At 39.4% G+C, this 20,295-nt stretch overlaps 1 protein-coding gene across 12 annotated transcripts in view; it reads left to right on the top strand.

The window, feature by feature from the left end:
- The window catches only part of Lrrc7 (leucine rich repeat containing 7), a 357,320-nt gene that overhangs the window by 275,333 nt on the left and 61,692 nt on the right, over positions 1-20,295 (top strand). For 6 of the 12 annotated variants that reach the window (XM_036190947.1, XM_036190940.1, XM_036190943.1 and 3 more), the window contains 5 exons: positions 3,177-3,377; positions 10,592-10,703; positions 10,906-11,086; positions 12,948-14,628; positions 18,255-18,395. In XM_036190947.1, the coding sequence (XP_036046840.1) occupies positions 3,177-3,377; positions 10,592-10,703; positions 10,906-11,086; positions 12,948-14,628; positions 18,255-18,395 (2,316 nt within the window). Of the gene's footprint in view, positions 1-3,176; positions 3,378-10,591; positions 10,704-10,903; positions 11,087-12,947; positions 14,629-18,254; positions 18,396-20,295 lie in introns of those variants that run through there. The other 6 variants (XM_036190948.1, XM_036190944.1, XM_036190941.1 and 3 more) reach the window with 5 other exon arrangements.

The following is a 20,295-nucleotide window of genomic DNA, read 5'->3' as shown; positions in this document are numbered from 1 at the left end:
TCGGAGTCATGGCAGAGAGGAATTCTCTTTCTCAGAGCTGGGAGTCTAAGAAGATAAATGATAGGAGGAAAAATATAAATGAACACTGTGTTTTTATAAACATTGTCACCCACATGTAATGGACTAGATTCTCATTCTATGTCTTATATTCTTTCCACAATATAAGACAAGCTGAGAATGCACCTTCCTGACTAAAACTGCCCTGTTACCTTTTTTTTGTAAAATATCCCCATTAATTTCTAGAATAATATAATATTTAATAATCACTGCAAAACTCTATTGTTTCTCTTACTGGAATTTTCAATCAAATTCAAATTTAATGATTATGTAAGGTATATTATATTATATATGCTTATATATGCATATAATATAATATATGAGAAACAGTTCTGTCTGAATCCAAGACACCATTTCTGAATGCCCACACTATCATAAGTAATTCTTTCTTTACTGGACTTTTGGGGTCTATAATTTGGGGTCTACTATTTGCATTTATTGTGTTTTATTTAGCTATAAAGAGTCTTGTGATGCATTTTACTTCCCAGAATTAAAAACATTTATTTTAGTAAAAGTTTTGTATTCTAATACAATGTAAATGTGACATGAGCAAATACTTTATAGTGAGTGACAAATTTAACACTATTATTGGACTGAATTTTGTAGATTTGCCCATCTCTGGATGTCAAAAATTCACTTATGTTTTATGTCATATTAGGATGGGGAATGTTTCTAGCATAGATGTTTACAAATAAGGAAACTGCTTTTAGATATAAATGTCACTGAACTAGTAATATATTTCATGACCATGTTGGCCCACTTCTGAAATACTGAAGGCAGGAACTGAGAAGGGAGGGTATCAAATATGTCTGCCCAGAGCTTAAAATGGAATTGGGTTATAAAACACAGTTTCACTTTGAAAGAAGTTATAAATTAGAGTTATTTAGCTTTGTTTTTAAATTGCAATTACCTTATTATTTAACTGTAAAATTCACATTTTAATTTTACAGCACCTTTTCCACAAGGTTACACAATTCTGTGTTGTAGTATACCAGTTATACCAGAGAATATCTCTTAATTAAGCAACAGAGGTGTTATGTAAACCTTAGAATCCAGAAGACTTAAGCTTTAAGCAGTCCCATCCCAATACACCTTCTGTAAAGTGACAACAGCTGCTTTATGAAATTTAAACATATAATTACAAATTAATGACATTCTAAAACATGTAATATTTATCATTCCATATGTATGGTATTTTTTATTCAAACCTATGGGAATAGTTATAAATATTATTGCAAATTATATAGCTAATCAATAATAAATTAAATATACCTATAAAACATCCAGTGTAATGCCTGAAATATGGTGAACATTGAATAATTGCTGCTATATACAACCTGAAAGAAAGACTCAGCATGTTAGACATGTGGGGCAGAGTCTAAATTACCAACAGAATCCAGAGCTTTTACATAAACAAGTAAAGTCTGATATTAGAAACAATGTTGAGCTGGATGTGGTAGCATTCACCTTGATCCCAGTAAGAAGGAGTCTGAAGCCGGAGGATTGAGAGCACAAGGCCAACCTGAGTTACAAACTGAAGTTCTAAATAAAAGCAAGTACATGAAAAAATCATTAGATTTCTATTGTTCATAAATAAAGCAACAGATTAGGTGTTGGTGTCTACTTAGAGGTAGACCTATAACGAATTTGTGCTTCATGACCACAAATCCAAAGTTCTGAGAAGAATAGTGAATGGAGGCAAAGTGCTTATTCTCTAGATGAAACAAATTCAAGTTTAGTGATTCCTAAAGATTCCCAAATCTGGGCAAGAGCCACTTTAGGGAAAAAAAAAAGCTGGTTTTTCTCTGCATTCCAACTATCTATTGAAAAATAATTTTATGTTTTTAATGTCAAAAGAACATGAGAAAATACATAGTAACATCCAATCCTGTTACTTGTTTAGGATAACAAGCCACAGCGAATCCTAAGAGTAACACCATTGGTGAATTTTCTAAACCAGCAGATTAGCAAAAGTGTTTGAGTCCTTCATGCTTTCCAGCCTCTCCAACGTGCCATTGGCCAGATGGGGACTCCCTTTTGGCAGCCTTCCTCTGCTCCCACCCTCTTCCTCCTTCATCCTCTTCCACCTCGTCTGCTCCTCCACCCTCACACACATGCTTTCCACAATACATACTGCAACCACTTAAGCCATTCCATTTTAAAAAGTTGATTCTACTCAGATTCAAAATGACATAGTTGTTGGTACAAGTCAGGCCGGGCACATCTATCTCTTTTTGTGAGTTCCTTCATTCAGCATGAATAACTTGTATTGAATCTTTTTTAAATACCTAATAATGAATACTCTCATGGTAGAATATTTTACATAAATGAAATCAGTACTAAGAAGAGTCCTTCAGATGTGTTCTTGAAAGTTAGATTAACACCTGCAAATGAATTTAAAGCTGAAAATTATCTGGATAGTATTAGCCAAATCATGTACATTTATCTAAAACATAATAGAAAATAGTGACTTTTTATTTATCTTAATATAAGCTATTACTCAAGAAGCATATAACCTTATTTGTATAAAAAAAAAAGTGTGAAAGCCACCCCAAAGATTTTTTCTGAAGTATTAAAAAATATAAGCCACCCTACTTTTTGATGCTGTGTGCTAGTTATAAATCTGGGCTAACACATGTTTGGCTTTTTCAATGCCTGACCCTACTTGTAAATCTTCTGATGTCTCCTCCCTCCCAATACCTGCACTGAACTCCAAAGACATTCTCACTATAGAAATTATTAAATTTTAAAATTATTAAATACCAAAGATAGGAAACTTCTAAGATGCAATGAAGCTGGTAGTATGTTATTCCATTTTCTAACATTAGCAGTCACTTAAGAGTCATATTTACTGCTATTTCACTCATCTAAAGATTGATTATAATCCAAAAAAGAAATGCTGATGATGTAGAAAAGGTGTGATGGAGTCGGACCACCCCACAAGGTTGAATAGGAGTCAAGCCCCACTCCTCACATCAAAAGCAGTTCCCTGGGCAGCTCAACACTCACTGTACTGCATTTGTTTTTGATGAAGCTTTTTTGATGTTACCATGGAGTAGCTTGGTGAACATGCTTTCTGAAGTCATTTTTATGTTAAATTTCTTTTTATAAACTTCTAGGTTGAAATAAACCTAAAACGATATCCAACTCCTTACCCAGAGGATTTAAAGAATATGGTAAAATCTGTTCAAAATCTGGTGGGTAAGCCAAGCCATGGAGTGCGTGTTGAGAACTCAAATCCAACAGCTAACACGGAGCAAACTGTGAAAGAAAAGTTTGAACACAAGTGGCCGGTGGCCCCAAAGGAGATTACAGTGGAGGTATTTGGAGGTTATTGGTAACTGACAGTGTGGTTTGACTTTTAGACTTCTGGGTGATGATGTTTTTTCTAACTGAGTAGATTGCTTTAATAAGCAAGTTACACATTATTTCCTCAAATAAAAATGACTTTTTTTTTTTTAGATATGAGGGTTACATCTAGTAAATCAAAGATAGGTACCTCCCTCATAGCCAAAATGATTACTATTTCTTTAATGCATACAGTGGCTCACCAGCTACCTAGGCTAGCTAGGAATGTGTTATACCCATGAGAATGTTGGTCAGCCTAAATCTTATCTGATCATTTGCTGGGGAAACTAACGGGGCTTTTTCATTCAGACAATCACAGTAAAATTCCTACTAAGTTTAGCATGAATTTTTTTTAATGTTTTTGTGTTTGAGTTTCAGATAAAAAATTTAAAAAACAAAAACTCAGGCTTGTAGGATCTGACTATGAGAAGCTTGCTTCCTATGTTTGAGAATAAGCTACAAACTCAGTCTTATTGATTTGTATGGTCTGAAAGAATTCAACTACATTATGCCACCACCTTGACTATCTCATCAATTCTTCAACCAATTAGTTGCATCTTTTTCACTAGAAACACAGTTGGAGTGATCATGTCTGGTCCATATTCTCTAAAATCTAGATTGACAAAACTCTTTTACAAATCTGCATTTCAAATAATCTATTTGTGGCATCTGAACACCAGCTGTAGATGTAGCACTGTGCTGAACACTGTGAGAGGAATAAAATAAATGAAAATGTGTTCTGGGTTCCCAAGCGATTCAAAGCTAAGCTGGAAAAACACATGAAGTGATCACATGATTTCTTCTTGTTCTAAATTGGGGCTGAAACATATATTAAAGATGGCATTATTCCCTTAAAATAGGAATCAGTGGAGGACATTACAAACAGAGAGAAGACCTTGAGCAAAAAACAGCCATAGACATTTGGGAAGCTGAAACAGTTGGGCATTCAAGGCCAGCCTAGGACACAAAGTGAAACCCTATTGTAAAACCAAAACAAAGCAAAACCATTTATGGGTTGCAGATGCACCTGAAAGAGGAGGACACTTTCATACCTAGAGTTTTAGAGGGTACACCAACACACCTGAAGAAGTAAATATCAGCTTGGTTTTCTTTTCTTTGCCTTATTATTATCTCTGTGCTTCCTTTTCCCCATGATACCATACTCCCATCTAAGATACTAAAATAGTACACAGGACTGGAAGAAATATTTAGTAAGGGCACACTAAATACACACACACACACACACACACACACACACACACACACACACACTTTGTATTTAAAACTTCATGGAATCACATCTTATCTTTTGTAGCAATGTGGTATGAAAACCTAAAAGTGAGTAAATTCAGTACAAATATAAGAAGATTCTATAATTGCTTAATTTGGAAATTTGATAAGAAAAAAGGGAGAAAAATATCTGTGGTCACAAATTTAATAATAACCCCATGGTAGACAAAATACAGCTAAAGTCTCCCATAAAGAATCTCTATATAGGCCGGGCGTTGGTGGCGCATGCCTTTAATCCCAGCACTTGGGAGGCAGAGGCAGGTGGATCTCTGAGTTCGAGGCCAGCCTGGGCTACAGAGTGAGTTTCAGGAAAGGCACAAAGCTACACAGAGAAACCCTGTCTCGGGGGGGGGGGGGGGGGGAGAACTTCTATATAAAGAACATGCCAAAAATAATACATCTAAAATTGAATTTTACATTTCTTCCCCAGCTTTGTTCCCACTTCTGCCCTAACCTTAATCTGATCTCACAAGATTATCTACCAGCTCTTTGAGGCTGGAAATTGGGGTAATAATTCCTTCTTTCTATTCACTCTTTATCCCTTCCAAATAGTTTCCCAAACCTGCACATTTTCACCTGTGTTTCCTGAAGTCCATAACTCCGTCAGCATTGCTACAAAGCCGTTGTCTCCTTGCTTCACATTGTCCCCTGCCTCCTTGTTGCCTTGGCAACGCTTTTCCTAAAAAGAGTGCAAATCAAATCGTTTCCTTGGCAATAGCTTCTTAGTGCTGGGAGAAAAGCCCCAGGTTCTTCATTAGCTGTAGAGGATGCAATGCAAGCTGACTTCCAACTTCATGTTCACTGTGTGACTTGCCCCATCCCTTTCTTAGGCTTCTGCAATCTGCTGACATGATCTCTGTAAAAAGAAATTCCACTGGAGATTTCAATATTTCCTCTGAAATCAAATCTCTGTATCTTCCTTTTAGCTGACTGCAAACAGTCATCGTCCTCTTGAACACAACCAAATTAAAGGCAACACTGAACTTTATTCAGTGTTCTGATTTAAGTAGTGTAGAAAACCAAGTGTCTTACTAATCATGAAAACTTAGCATTTATTATATATTTTGCATCTGTACATATTTTTTCATTTTTGTTTTTGATACAGGTTTCAATATTTTGATATTATCCCAGACTGGCCACAGACTCAAGACCCTGCTGCCTCTGCCTCCTGAAGACTGGGATAGCAAACTTGTACAACCATGTCTGATGGTATGTGTGGACTGTGCAGTAGAGAATTACACATAATAGAATCAGCTAGGTGATTAAGTGCCTTAACCAAGGGAGAGAAATGAAGAACTGAGGTAATCAAGACTGAAAAAAGTAAAAGAGAAAGGCACCAATGTGATGGTGCACTTGGAAGGTAAAGGCAGGAGGATTAGGAGTTCTAGATCATCCTTGGCTACACAGTAAGTTCAAGACTAGCCTATGAGACCTTATCTCAAAAAGGCAAAACAAAATGGTAACTGCATTTCATAAACAGCCAAGTGAATGAGAAAGGAAAGCCAGTCCCAAGTGATCTCTTCCCATACTCTAGAGTCTTCACAGGGGCTATACTAAAAAACAGAGCCGGAGAGCCACAGGAACCAAGAGAGCTGATTACACAAAGGCTTCTCCTTCCTTCATTTTCCTTCAAAATGCCCTCTGACATTTGTTTGCTCACTCCCCAGCTCTTTGTATGGCTAGCATGCCCTCAACCTTCGAATCTCAAAGGGTCACTCTGACCAGTCTAACCTTCCAGCTTTCTCTACTCTGTCACTCTGCTTATTTGCACTGAATGTAATGAGAACATTTATGATGACTTTATATATTACCTTCAGACAGTTTCAGAGGATAAGGGCCATTTCTATCTTGTCTAGTGTATACAGATGATAATTCAAGTGGGGATTTTTCAACTTTGCACTCCTGCCAAAGCTATCAGCTCTTAGTAAAAACCATGCTCCAATTTTGAATTGTGACCTTTTTGCTGGGCTAACAATACACTCTCCATACTGAACAAGCCACATGCCCTTCAGCAGCTGCAGAATCCCAAGTATATACCACATCCACTACAGTGGGTGGGGCTTCTGGGCTGTTAAACACAGAGTGTTAGAATATCAAAAACATTTTTACTTAATGATATTTTCAACTTATGCTGGGTTTATTGAATGTAACTACATCATAAGCTGGGGGCAGCCATATGGCCAGAGTCCACCACAGACAAGACACACAAATATTTGTTGAATAAAACAATGATTAGTTAAATCTAGTGTTATAATCTGCCCTTCTTCTGTCCAATTAGAAGTTCATGGAAATACGGGTGAATTTCTGAGTTTTTGTTGAATTGATTTATCTTTGTTGGCTGCAGTGTGTAGGCACTTTTCACTTGTGCTTTGAGGAAATTCCTAGCGTATTTATGCCTTCTGGTTGGTAATTTTTGTTATAATATCCATAGACTGAAATAATACTTAACATTCCCATAGAAGTAGCTAGGTGAAACTTAGTATTTCCTCCTTTGAGGTCATTGGAAAGATAAAATGCATAGACTGGAAAAGAAAATGTTTTATCTTATTTTTATTTTTAAATAACCAAAGCCAAAATATTAAGATACATGCACCATCAGACACTGACCACGTTTTCTCAAAACTGGAAGTCATGGCAAATATGACAATGCTCAGATGCCATATGCTAGCATTCAAATTTTACTTTTTGATTATAGCAATCACCAAAATCTAGCTTCATGAGCACTGACACCAAGAATGTGCAACCAAATGTTGAAACCAAGTACAACAGTGATCCAGCAGTTCACAGCTGCCTGTTAGATCTCAAGCATTGCTTCCCTGAAACACTCTCTACAACCCATAATATTCCTGTGAATTAGCAACAGCCTCCACAGATGCCTCAGAACACAATTTGGGAACCATGGGGAAAGACTTTTTAGTCTAGGAAGCAAGAACGGCTCTCATAGACCTTACTTGTTGCTGACCTAAGCAAGGGAGCTGTGTCTGGGCCACAGTGTCTTTACCTCTAAAAATCTAAATGCTAAGAGATCCTATGGAGATGAACTAGGGTATCAATAGGTATTTATATAAACCTAGCACTTTGTAGAGAAAAAGACTAGAATAAATGATAATTTCAGACCATTCCTCAAGAGAATAAAACTCCAATTCCTCCCCCATTCTCTTTAGTGTTCTGCATATTTCTATCTGGATATCTGCTCACTGTGTCTGCTGTAGTCAAAAATGATACAAACCTTTTTCATCCTGAGGAGATGGCCTATTTTCCCTCTACAGAGAAGCCATATCTTCTGCCAAATAATGGAAAAGTCAACTGTCCCTGAAGTTTTCTCTTGTTGCCTTTATTAACTCTTGTCTGAGACTCTAAAAGCTCAAAATTGAGTTTTTATTCTTTTTAACTTTTACCTTAGGATTCTCTTTCTCCATGTTAGTAAGAGCCAAGATTTTGTCTAAATAAAGGAAAGATAATGAGATTTTTAAAAGTGAAAGGACATTTTACCCACCACCACCACCTCTACTTCTGTCTCCTCAGCAGGAGACATGTTTAGATGAACTTCTGATGGGCCACTTACAGAAGCTGATTGCTTGCCAGCAGCTTCCACTGTTTACTACCATGAAAGTAGTCTCAAAACTTTTCTTTCCTCAATTTTTGAGCAGAGACTGATAACCTAGTTGGATCATGCAGAGCCCTAGTCACAGCTTTGAAAAGCTGGTGTATATAATAAGCAAGATATCCTAAGTACTGAATGTGTAGAACATGAAGTAAAAGAAGTAATGTTAACATTCTGTGCTGATATAACTGCCTAATTTGGTTCTATGTCTCATTTTATTTTTTATTTTGCTGTTTCTTTAAAAATAATTCTTCTACTTATATTAGGTGTCATTTAAAAATACCTCCTTTCTGAGTTGTTTCACACAAATAAGTTACCTTTATCTTCATATTCTGAACATAAATTAGCACTAATTACTACCACTTTCATCTGACAAACGTGTCAGATACAGGTCTGAGAATTACTTTGTCTTGCCCGAGGTACTGGATTAATAATTGATGAGGCAGAGACAGAATGGAGAGGCAGCATCATGTGATTGACAAGTTGGCTTGTTCTTTGCAGAGAACTGCTTCTCCAGCTTGCATCTTCTTATAAACACATGCTTTTATTCTTTATTATACCACTTTAAAATTTTACAGTACCTTTGCTGAACTTTGAAATTCTATGGAAATGCAGATTTCTTTCTTCAACCCCAGGCTTTTAATTGCCCCTTTGTCTTTAGGACCCCTTTTTAAATTGGATCCTTTGTTTCAGGTCCCTGATACTCTCACTGGGGACCTCACACTGGAAGAGGGTCTAGCTGAATGGGAACCCAGGAGAACTACACTCCAGTGTTGGGTCTTTGTTAAGTGTTTTTGTGTGCCCCAGGTCCAATGAAAGTGTTGAACTCAATGGTCATTCAATCTTCATCGATTGAAGCAAATATTTATTGAGAAGCAAATATTCTTATACACCCCCAAAATAAGTTTAAAAGATAAAATTTCAGCCAAATATTAAAGGAACTGATATATTTTCTGCAATATCAAAATTCTAAAGCTTGTCCCTTTGAGTGTTTCTGTCTGTTCATTACACCAACCAAACACTAGACAAATCTTTCCAAATTCCTGATAATTTTTCTAAGTATATCCTTCTCTGATTCAACAAAACATTCCTACTGTGTTTGTTCAACACTACAAATTAACAAGATAGTAACAAACAAACAAAAACCCTGAATGTTCTTCTTTGAATTCAAATTATCATAAACAGGTTAAAAGACACAGCTGTAGTACACAGAAAACAGGAACTTAGATTTTGCTTTTTTTAATGTTCTCTTGATATCTGTTTAACTGGGAATTATCTGAATTCTAGAAATTAAAATTCATGGAATTTTTGCACTGATGAGATGGCTCAGTGGTTGAAAACTCTAGTTGCTTCTGCAGAGGACCCAGGTTCACTTCCCAGCACCCACATAGTGTTAACTCTGCTCCCAGAAATTTAATGTCCTTTTCTAGCCTCCACGGGCACTAATTGCTAATAGTGGATTCAGATGCCTGCAGGCAACACACAAACACATAAAATTAAATAAATCTTTAAAAGAGAGGGTGGGGGGAGAAAGAGGGAGAGAGAGAGAGAGAAAGGAAATAAATTTTAAAACTTGTGGGACTTTTGTATTGTTTATTCTTCATAGAGTTGTATATTCAATTCACTCAACATTTGATACACAGTAGATTAAGTAGGTTGGAATGGGCATGAGAACACTAACAACCTCAGGAAGGAGTCACAGCAGACCCACAATGACTGCCAACACAGCCACCTGGGACACAGCAGGGACTGGAGAGTAGGGGCCTGGGGCACAGGATTACTGGGAAAATGTGTGTGTGTATGGGTAGAACTAAGATCCTACTGGACTGCAATGGCCTTCTCACTCGGAACTTCAAGTGAGAGTTCTCACATCCAGAATATATGACTGTGGGCTACACTGCCTCTGTGTGTGTGTGGCCGGGGGGGGGGGGGGGGGGGGGTTCCGCAGCATAATTCAGTGCTGTTTTGAAATGAGTACTGTCTCATCTCAATTAGATTGGGAATTCCCAGAAGACCATGTTGTGTCTTTCTGGGGAAACTCCACAGTTCTTTGCACAGTGCCAGGCATACAAACAGCATCCAAAAATACATCTAATAAATAAATGAGTTCACATAAATTAGAAAAATAATCAGCACTCAATTAGAGATACACAGGGTTCTTTTCACAATGCCCTATGGTGAATTAAATTCTAGGGCTGCATCTTTGAGTCTGAGCCAAATAAGATATTGCCATCTTGGTTAACCATTATTTAAATGTTTACTTTCCTTGTCCTGTATTATTATATCTCTCAGGATTCTTTTGTTCATCCAGCTAATGAAATGAGGATTGGGGAACTTCACCCTTCATTAGCTGAGACCCCTCTGTACCCACCCAAACTTGTTCTGCTAGGGAAGGACAAAAAAGGTAACATCGTGAAGCCAATGTGGAACTGTGACCGATGCATGTGCATGATAAATCACCACTTATACATTGTGACATGCCGTAGTCTATAAGTACTTGCAGATGTGTGCCTCTGACATTAATCCATATGGAACCTGCTTTTCATACTTCTTTTGTATCCATCAGTGTTCGTAGTATTGTAACATGTTTCCCCTTTAAATTTCAGAATCAACTGATGAGTCTGAAGTTGACAAAACTCACTGTCTGAATAACAGTGTCTCCTCAGGCACCTACTCAGACTACTCGCCATCCCAGGCTTCCTCGGGGTCCTCTAACACCCGCGTGAAAGTGGGGTCCTTGCAGACAACAGCTAAAGATGCGGTCCATAACTCTTTGTGGGGTAACAGGTGTGTTGAGAATTCCCCGTTCTATGTTCCCAAATGTTCATTTTCATCAACTTTGACAAAGTGGAATCTGCTTGATGTTGGAATTATGTTTGGCACATGAGTGGTAGAGAAAACAGAAGATGCAGGTAAGCATGTGGGCTCTGTGGTACTTTGGAGGGCATCAAAGCCATGCTCCAGGGCCTGGCATCCATGCAGGCCCATCTTAGAGGAGATTATGAGAAATCACAGTAGGAACTAAAAGCTTGAAATTAAAATTTTTTGTTTGACCATCTCAAGTTTATGAGACGTGATCATGTCACATCTAAAATGGTGTAAGAAGGGCTGGATAGAAGTAGCCTAGCAGTGGAACTCAGTGTTCAGGGCCCTGGGTTTTATCCCTGCTAACACAAGAAAGCAAGAAATGGTGTGATAAATTAAGGTATGTGATCTGGAGAGACTGCTCAACAGTTAAGAACACTGGCTGCACTTCCAGAGGACCTGGGTTCCATACCCAGCTCCCATCAATATGATGCCTCACAACAGTCTGTAACTACAGTTTTACAAGATCTGATTGCCTTATTTTGGCTTTCATGGGTACCAGACACATGAAACGCAGACATACATGCAGGCAAAACACTCATACACATAAAATAAAAACAAATTTTTACAAAAGGATATGTGTAAAACATTTTGTCTGCCACAGAGTAAAATGTACTTTCTGTCAAATCGTCATTCTACTGTCACCTGAAGTCAAGATGTGTGAAAAGGCATTTACCCTTTCCCATGCACCTCCTCCTGCATTACTCCTGCTCTATGTATGAAAGGCACAAGAGCTTGAGGGAACCAGAAACAGTTATAGAAATCCAAAGAAAGCAAGGGAGGGTGAGAAAAGCTGAGAAAGGGTCAGAAAAGGACAGAGAGAGCAGGAGAGAATCAGTGAGGGTCAGAGAGGGTTAGAGAAGGTCAGATAAGGTCAGAGATGGTTAAAGAAGGTCAGGGAGAGCCAGGGGGAGACAGCGAGATCCAGAGAGAACCAAAGATAGCCAGGGAGAGCCAGATGGTCAGAAAGAGACAGAGAGAGTCTAAGAGAGCCAAGGAGAGACAGAAAGAACCAAAGAACGTCAGAGAGGGTTAGAGAAGTTCACAGAACATCAGAGTGAGCCAGAAAGCAGGGAGAACTCAAGAGGGCCAGAGAGAGCCAGAGAGAACTTGAGAGAGCCAGAGGGATCCAGAGGGGGTCAGAGAGAATGCCAGAGGGAGTCAAGAAGAGTCAGGGAGAGTCAGAGAAAGCCAGAGAGGATTAGAGAGGGTCAGAGAAGGTCATAGAGGGTCAGAGGGAGACAGAGGGAGACAGGGAAAGCTGGGAGGGTCCAGAGAGCCATCCATTCATTCACTAAGCAGCAGCGTGTCTGCCCTGTCTGAGGTCCCTGACCCCTTCCTCTATGGAACGTGTTAAGTTCTCTCAAATGGTAACTTGGATGTACTCTGAATTGGAAATTCCAGGGATGAGTAGTGGAAATCCCCTTGCCAGCCCATCTTCAGGACCAAGATTGAAAAGAGCACTTATTTCATTCATTCACCCATTTAGCCAGTATGTATCCCAATCCCAAAAGGGAGAAGACTTTCTCTGCATGCTTGTACTCTGCAGAAGGACCAAAGATAGTAAACAGTGAATACATTAAGCAGTCAGTTTCCTAGCCAGAAGGCCATTTTAACTCAGAAGATATGAAAGACAGAGCAGGTTAAAGTGGGCTTTTTGGATGGTGCTTTAACAGTAAGCCAGGTGGGGATAAATGTGTTACACAAAGGCTGGTGGCATTCTTCTTATAGGAAGGTCACCTCTCCCTCTTGGTCATTTTTCTCCTCCTACTTATGTTCACAGGATTGCACCACCTTTCCCACAGCCTCTGGATGCAAAGCCATTACTCAGCCAACGGGAGGCTGTTCCTCCCGGGAATCTCCCCCAGCGTCCTGATCGGCTGCCAATGAGTGATGCTTTCCCTGACAACTGGACCGATGGCTCCCATTATGATAACACAGGTTTTGTCTCGGAGGAAGCCACAGCAGAGAATGCCAACAATAACCCTCTCTTAAGCGCCAAAGCTAGAAGCATACCTGCTCATGGGCGCAGGCCTTTAATCAGGCAAGACCGGATTGTTGGTGTTCCCTTGGAACTGGAGCAGTCCACACACAGACACACGCCAGAAACAGAAGTGCCTCCTTCCAATCCCTGGCAGAACTGGACCAGAACCCCCAGTCCATTTGAAGACAGGACTGCTTTTCCTTCCAAGTTAGAAACAACCCCTACTACCAGCCCCTTGCCCGAAAGAAAAGACCACTTGAAGGAGCCTACAGAGACACCAGGTCCCTTTTCCCCAGGAGTGCCATGGGAGTATCACGATCCCACCCCCAACAGGAGTCTCGGTAATGTCTTTTCTCAAATCCACTGCCGCCCAGATTCATCTAAAGGTGTTATTGCAATTAGCAAAAGCACAGAGAGGCTCTCCCCACTCATGAAAGATATAAAGTCCAACAAATTCAAAAAGTCTCAGAGTATCGATGAGATTGACATTGGTACCTACAAGGTTTATAACATTCCACTAGAAAACTATGCCTCTGGGAGTGATCACTTAGGAAGCCACGAGCGGCCAGACAAGTTGTTGGGACCAGAGCACGGCATGTCCAGTATGTCCAGGAGCCAGTCGGTACCCATGCTGGATGACGAGATGCTCATGTATGGAAGCAGTAAGGGACCACCCCAACAGAAAGCATCTATGACTAAGAAGGTCTATCAGTTTGACCAAAGCTTCAATCCACAAGGAGCAGTGGAAGTTAAGGCAGAGAAGAGGATTCCACCCCCTTTTGCACACAATTCTGAGTACGTGCAGCAGCCCAGCAAAAACATCGCCAAGGATCTGGTCAGCCCCAGAGCCTATAGAGGTTACCCACCCATGGACCAGATGTTCTCCTTTTCCCAGCCATCTGTAAATGAGGATGCCATGGTGAATGCTCAGTTCGCCAGCCAGGGGCCCAGAGCAGGCTTCCTAAGGAGGGCTGACTCCCTGGCCAGCTCCACTGAAATGGCTATGTTCAGAAGAGTCAGCGAGCCCCAGGAACTGCCCCCTGGTGACAGGTATGGCCGAGCAGCCTATAGGGGAGGGCTGGAAGGCCAGAGCAGCATTTCAATGACTGATCCCCAATTCCTCAAGAGGAATGGCAGGTATGAAGATGAGCACCCTTCATATCAAGAAGTGAAAGTGCAGGCGGGAAGTTTCCCTGCTAAAAACCTCACCCAGAGGAGGCCACTGTCTGCCAGGAGCTACAGCACAGAGAGTTACGGAGCCTCCCAAACAAGGCCAGTTTCAGCTAGGCCTACCATGGCAGCCCTCCTGGAAAAAATACCATCTGACTATAACCTGGGTAACTATGGTGACAAGCCGTCAGATAACAGTGATCTAAAGACAAGGCCCACCCCTGTGAAGGGAGAGGAGAGCTGTGGTAAAATGCCGGCAGACTGGAGACAGCAGCTGCTTAGACATATAGAAGCTAGAAGGTTAGACAGGGTATGTCTGCGTTTCTCTGTAAGAATTCCCCTTCTGCCTTGGGTTTTCCTTTCCTGGTGTCTCTGAGCACATATGGTGGTGCATGAGTTACAGGAATGAGAGGTCCCAGAATTTTACTTTTATTTTGCAGGGAAGATGGATTGCAGTAGTTTATTGTAGGTATTTCTTCATGCTTTCTGAGGAGTCATAACCAGAAGGTGAATTACCTATCAAAGCTAGCCTAAATATTGTTGGTAAGAAAGAATTTGACTCCATTATCTGGGATGGTGCTTCAATGTCTTTCTAGCCATGAAAGCAAGGCCACCTCTCCCAGGACCCAAAACTCTTCCCTGGTGACCTAAAGAGTGTTATTTTTATTGATTCTATAAAAAGTGAGTATTTCACCCTTTCCACATGGACTCACTTACATTAAAATTGGGCTTAATTTGTTTATAAAATTTGCACATAGCTACAGCAAAGGGACAACTGAAGTTATTACCTCTAATAAGCAATAATCTTCCCAGCAAGTAACAGAAAAATAAAATAAGCCATGATTAAATACCTTCTTGCATACTATTTTATTTGATTAAAAAAATCCTGACATTTAGAATATCGGCTTTTATGTAGAAAGAAATTCTACAATTCAAGTCAAGCTATAAACAACAAATGCAGATGGTGTCTCAAGAAACACTACAAATTTAACAAATTAGTGTGCACAGTGTAGCAAAACAAGGAATCCCAAATTAATCCTAATTCAGTTATAAATTGAGTTATAATACTGTGAGGAATGAGCAGTGATTGGAGAGTTAAAAACAAAAGCAGAAGAAAAAAAAAACAATACAAAGCATGAAATTAGTTCTTGTTACCTGCTTGAATCTCTCCAAGAGAAACAAGCATTTCATTTTCTAGAGCTTTTGCTCATCTGCATCATCACTCACTAAACCGTGTGGCTAGGCAGTGGTAGTGAACACCTTTAATCCCAGTACTCGGGAGGCAGAGGCAGGCAGATCTCTGTGAGTTCAAGGCCAACCTGGACTACAGAGTGAGTTCTAGGAAAGGCTCCAAAGCTACACAGAGAAACCCTGTCTCAAAAAACAAAAACAACAAAAAAGAAACCTTGTAGCTCTATTTCAAAAGACTGCATGTACCCCAAAGTCACTTCAAAATTAAAGATTGCTTTGTAAAAATGAAGCCTTTCCCTCTCACACCTTCAAGCTAGGTTTTCTGAGTAATATTATGCAATCAGAATGCTTCACTTGATATTTCAGTTTTATTTGATTCTCTGCTTTTATAAAGGCAGGGTCACTGTATTATGTATTTCTTTAATATTACATTTGAGTTTTCAGCTTATTCTTTTAAAAATAATGGCTTGTAGGTTGTGTCTACACTACAAGGAAACAGTTTTCCTAGGGAGAGAATGAATTAATAAATTTGACTGTGGGTGTTAATTTCTCAACATGAAAATTGTCTCTGACTTGCAAAATACTTCATCAGAAAGTTTTAAATAGGTGTAATCCGTACCATTGAAGGAAGCTTTGTCAAAGTCTCGTGGCTGGCATTAGTAGGAGATACCTGATCAGGTGGCACGTGCCTTACCTTGAGTTATTCCCTCCATGTAGTCAGATAACTTGAAGGGTGAAAATATTTAAGGTTAAATAATACAGAACAGTTGGGAACTCTGGTCTCATTTAAACAACAACCATATATAATATAGTAATATGAACTAGCTAAGAGAGGTTCTAAGAAGGTGTGGGGAATGTATGTGTGATGATCAGTAATTTGAGACATAAGAATGAGTGGAAACAAAACATCGAAATAGAATGATGTAGTGTAAAGCATTTGGTGTCATCAATTTACTCATACCCTGGATAGATGTGCCCCACCCACTTTGAACCAAGACACTAAGACGTAGGTGGCTCCTATAGCTGCAGAGAGTGTATAGCTGGGGAAGGGTTTAGATAAGTAAGTCTGAAGACCCTACCTGGCTCAGATGGCGAAGGCGAATTTATCTGCATTTTTTCATTGTTGTAATGTCACCTCCCTTTTTCTGAGCTCTGTTTGTTTGTAATTCCCTGGTTTCTTACACTAACTTTTCAGAGCAATTTTGAAGTATGTTCAATAGTTTCTCATTTGATTCAAGAAGTTGAGTTTCTTTAGACTACTGCTCCAAGCTACGGTTTCCTAGGAGCTTTCTTCTAGTTTGCTCCAAGTGACATTTCCTTTCCCGATTAGCTGAGTTACTCAGCAATAACTCAAGATGTATCTCCTGTGAAGCCTTCCAGCTATTCTCCCAGATAAATTCATGGTTCCAAAGCACATCTTACAATGTTGCGTAGTTTTGACAGAGCTATGCTATTAACATTCTGCCTATGATCAGATGGCACCAGAGATGAGGGGTACTTTCTTCTGAAACTCATCTAAGCTATTTAACCCTGAGCGAACAGTATTACCAGCAGCTACAAGATATTTGTGATTTCACATGAAAGTCAACTGCCTACAGGTCTGTTCATGTTACAGGCTTAACAATCCAACTTGGAATTGGCAAGTGATCTCAGTGTTGGCCTTGGAGAGACAGCTCCAAGTACTACACTAGGGAAAGGATACCATTTTCTCCCTTATTTTAATGATAAATGCTTCCATGACAGAGCCTCACTGTGACCAAGAATTTAAAACAGAAGCCCATGTGTGTGAGATTGCTGGTCCTCTATGGGGCACCAAGGAAATACCTCTGAATCAGAAGGAGAGGTTAAGAGTCTTTTTCACTTTGGGCATAGTGACTGTGAACTAGTCCCTAGTCCTTAACAAATAGAATTGGCAGACAAGTGTATCACTGGTCATCTCTCTCCACAGCTCACAAAATGCTGGTGATAAAAACCATTACTTTGGGAAGAGTTCTCTCAGAACAAAAAAACATATCCAGACATTAGTTCTCAGTGATAGATAGCTAAGGAAAAGTCTACTGCATTAAATAAGAGAATTACTTATAGAAGCAACCACTATCAATGATTGTGTTTCCACTGTTGACTGAAAGTTTGATGTTGGGCCATTTTAAAACATCTTAATATTTTAATGAAGCCCTACAGAGAAAAATTACTAGTTATTAGTACCTGGCAAAGGATATCTACAATATAAATATCACCAGAATGTTGTGCAGATATTTGATGCATACTAAAAAAGTAGCACTAACCATCTTCAAATTATAACTGCCCTTAAGGTTGTCACACATCAGCTTAGGCAGAGTTAGAAGTTAACATCTCTTCTTTATATATGCAGATCTTATGATGTGAGAAAATCAAATTTGTAGCATATGGAATCTGATTAATATCTCACTGTTCCAATTTGCAAAACTAACAAACTCAAGCCCAGATCCTCAGAATATCTAAGAGACAATACACACTTAGACTTTCCCTGAGAGCAGGGATAAATAATGTATCTTTGCTCTTGTCATTTCTGTAGCTCTGGAGGGTACTCATTATGTGCATAACTAACCTTGTTACTGTATGCTTTTGTCTGATGAGTGCATGTTTATAAAAAGTTACCGTTTGCCCGCTTACAGTTCAATGTTATGAATTTAGATGTGTTCATGTAATGATCTGTTTGTGGAGCCCGTGTTTACATCCTGTCACATGGTTATCTCCTCTACTCAGAACGCTGCTTACAAACACAACACAGTTAACCTTGGCATGCTGCCCTATGGAGGTATTTCAGCAATGCATGCAGGCAGAAGCATGACTTTAAACTTGCAGACTAAGTCTAAATTTGACCTTCAAGACCTACCTCTTCAGAAAGTAAGTATGGACTGCCCTACATGTGTCAGCATCCCAAAGCCACTTGATGTTTGTTCACTTGGTGTATTTAGACTGTGCATCTAGCCCTGCTTGTTACAGACTCCAAAAGCACCAGGGCAAATGATGTAGAGCCTGAATCTGTAGCTGCTCAGTGTTTATTGTAGCTAGACTGATTACTAGACTCTTGCTTTTTGGACTGAGCAGGCACATGGCTTTGGGGGTTGATTTGAGGATCATCTTTCTATTTATTTTTCTATTCTTCCATCGTTTTCTTTCTTTTGTGTTTACACATTTATTGTTTACATTTTTGGAGGTCATCCCTGCCCTCCCTTGGTGAAGCATTCTGAGAACAATGCCGAAAACTGTTGTTTTTTGGTTTGTTTTTGTTTTTGTTTTGATTTTTTTTTTTTTGTAGTTAGATGGTTCCTTTAGAAGGAACCTTTAGAAAAGTAACAAGTTCATATATTTTAAACAAAAATGTAAGCTGGCTGGTGGTGGCGCACACCTTTAATCCCAGCACTCAGGAGGCAGAGCCAGGTGGATCTCTGTGAGTTCGAGGCCAGCCTGGTCTACAGAGTGAGATCCAGGAAAGGCACAAAGCTACACAGAGAAACCCTGTCTCGAAAAACCAAAAAAAAAGTAGATATTAGCAAGAAAATAATGTTGTATAATAAAGAGAAGAAGAATTCCCATTATTAATGAAATACTTTTCTTGTTCAGTCAGCATTGGGAATGATGCCCATTTTACCTGCTTAAACTAATTAATGCTTTTTCTCTGCTACATCTTAGTGGAGACTAATGAGTCATTTTCATACAATGTCATATGACTGCATGTTAATGTAGTCATTAACTTCCTAAGGTTTTGTGGATAAAGAAGTAAAAAACAGGAAAAGAGAGTGACAGCAACCCCCAGCATTTCTTCTTTCTGAAGAAAGTTAACCGTGGGACAAACCCCCATGCCACAATGCCTCACGTTCACTGTCAAATGTCTGGTAACATTCCCTAATTCTGTATAGTTTAATTCAGGCTGTGGGTATCATAACATATTTAGAACTTTTATATTTTCACACACACACAGAGAGACAGAGATAGAGATAGAGATAGAGATAGATAGAGATAGGGAGAGAGAGAGAGAGAGAGAGAGAGAGAGAGAGAGAGAGAGAGAGAGAAATCAAAACCTAACTAAACTGGGCATTTTTAGATATTATCTCATGTGTTCTCAGTCTCCCAGGGGGATGAACAGTGGTGTGGTGCATGGTAACTTTCTCTGCTACTATTTGCTGAGATCAGCAATAACTCTCATCATGTCCATGCTCAGGGCCCAGCTCACAATCTCTAAACTGAGATCTGGGCTTGTGAGCTGTTAATTTATTCAAGCCAGCATAAGTCGAGCATGTCATCAGCACAAACATTTTTCTGAAACTCCCCTTTAAGACAACCTGCTTTTCATGTCCACCTAGCAGTCCAAAGTCTTCATCCTCTTTCCATCCAAAACCAACTTTCTTATCCTATCCACACTCAGGAATAGATGAGCTTTCACAACTATAGACACTGTGAGATAACTTGGGGAGTAATACAAATAAGTCTTTGAAACTAAAAAAGAAATTTTCAAAAAAGATTTATGAGAAGATTAAAGTACTTTGTTAGGCACAGGTGGCACACACTCCCAGCACTTGAGACCCAGAGGCAGGTGGATCTCTGAGTTCAAAGCCTGCTGGACTATAGAGTGGAACCAGGACAGCCTGAGCTGCACAGGGAAATCCTGTCTTAAAAAAACAGAGCAAAACAAAAAATAAATTAAATTAAAGGAATCTTGGAAAGAAGAAAGCTATTGCTGGAACCCTCTGAAAATATCTAATGGCAACAACCCTATTTTGACTAATATGGGGCCTAATTACTC

Source organism: Onychomys torridus, chromosome 6 (assembly GCF_903995425.1).
Source record: "Onychomys torridus chromosome 6, mOncTor1.1, whole genome shotgun sequence".
NCBI classification, from domain to species: Eukaryota; Metazoa; Chordata; class Mammalia; order Rodentia; family Cricetidae; genus Onychomys; species Onychomys torridus.
This window is presented reverse-complemented; position numbering and strand designations above follow the sequence as displayed.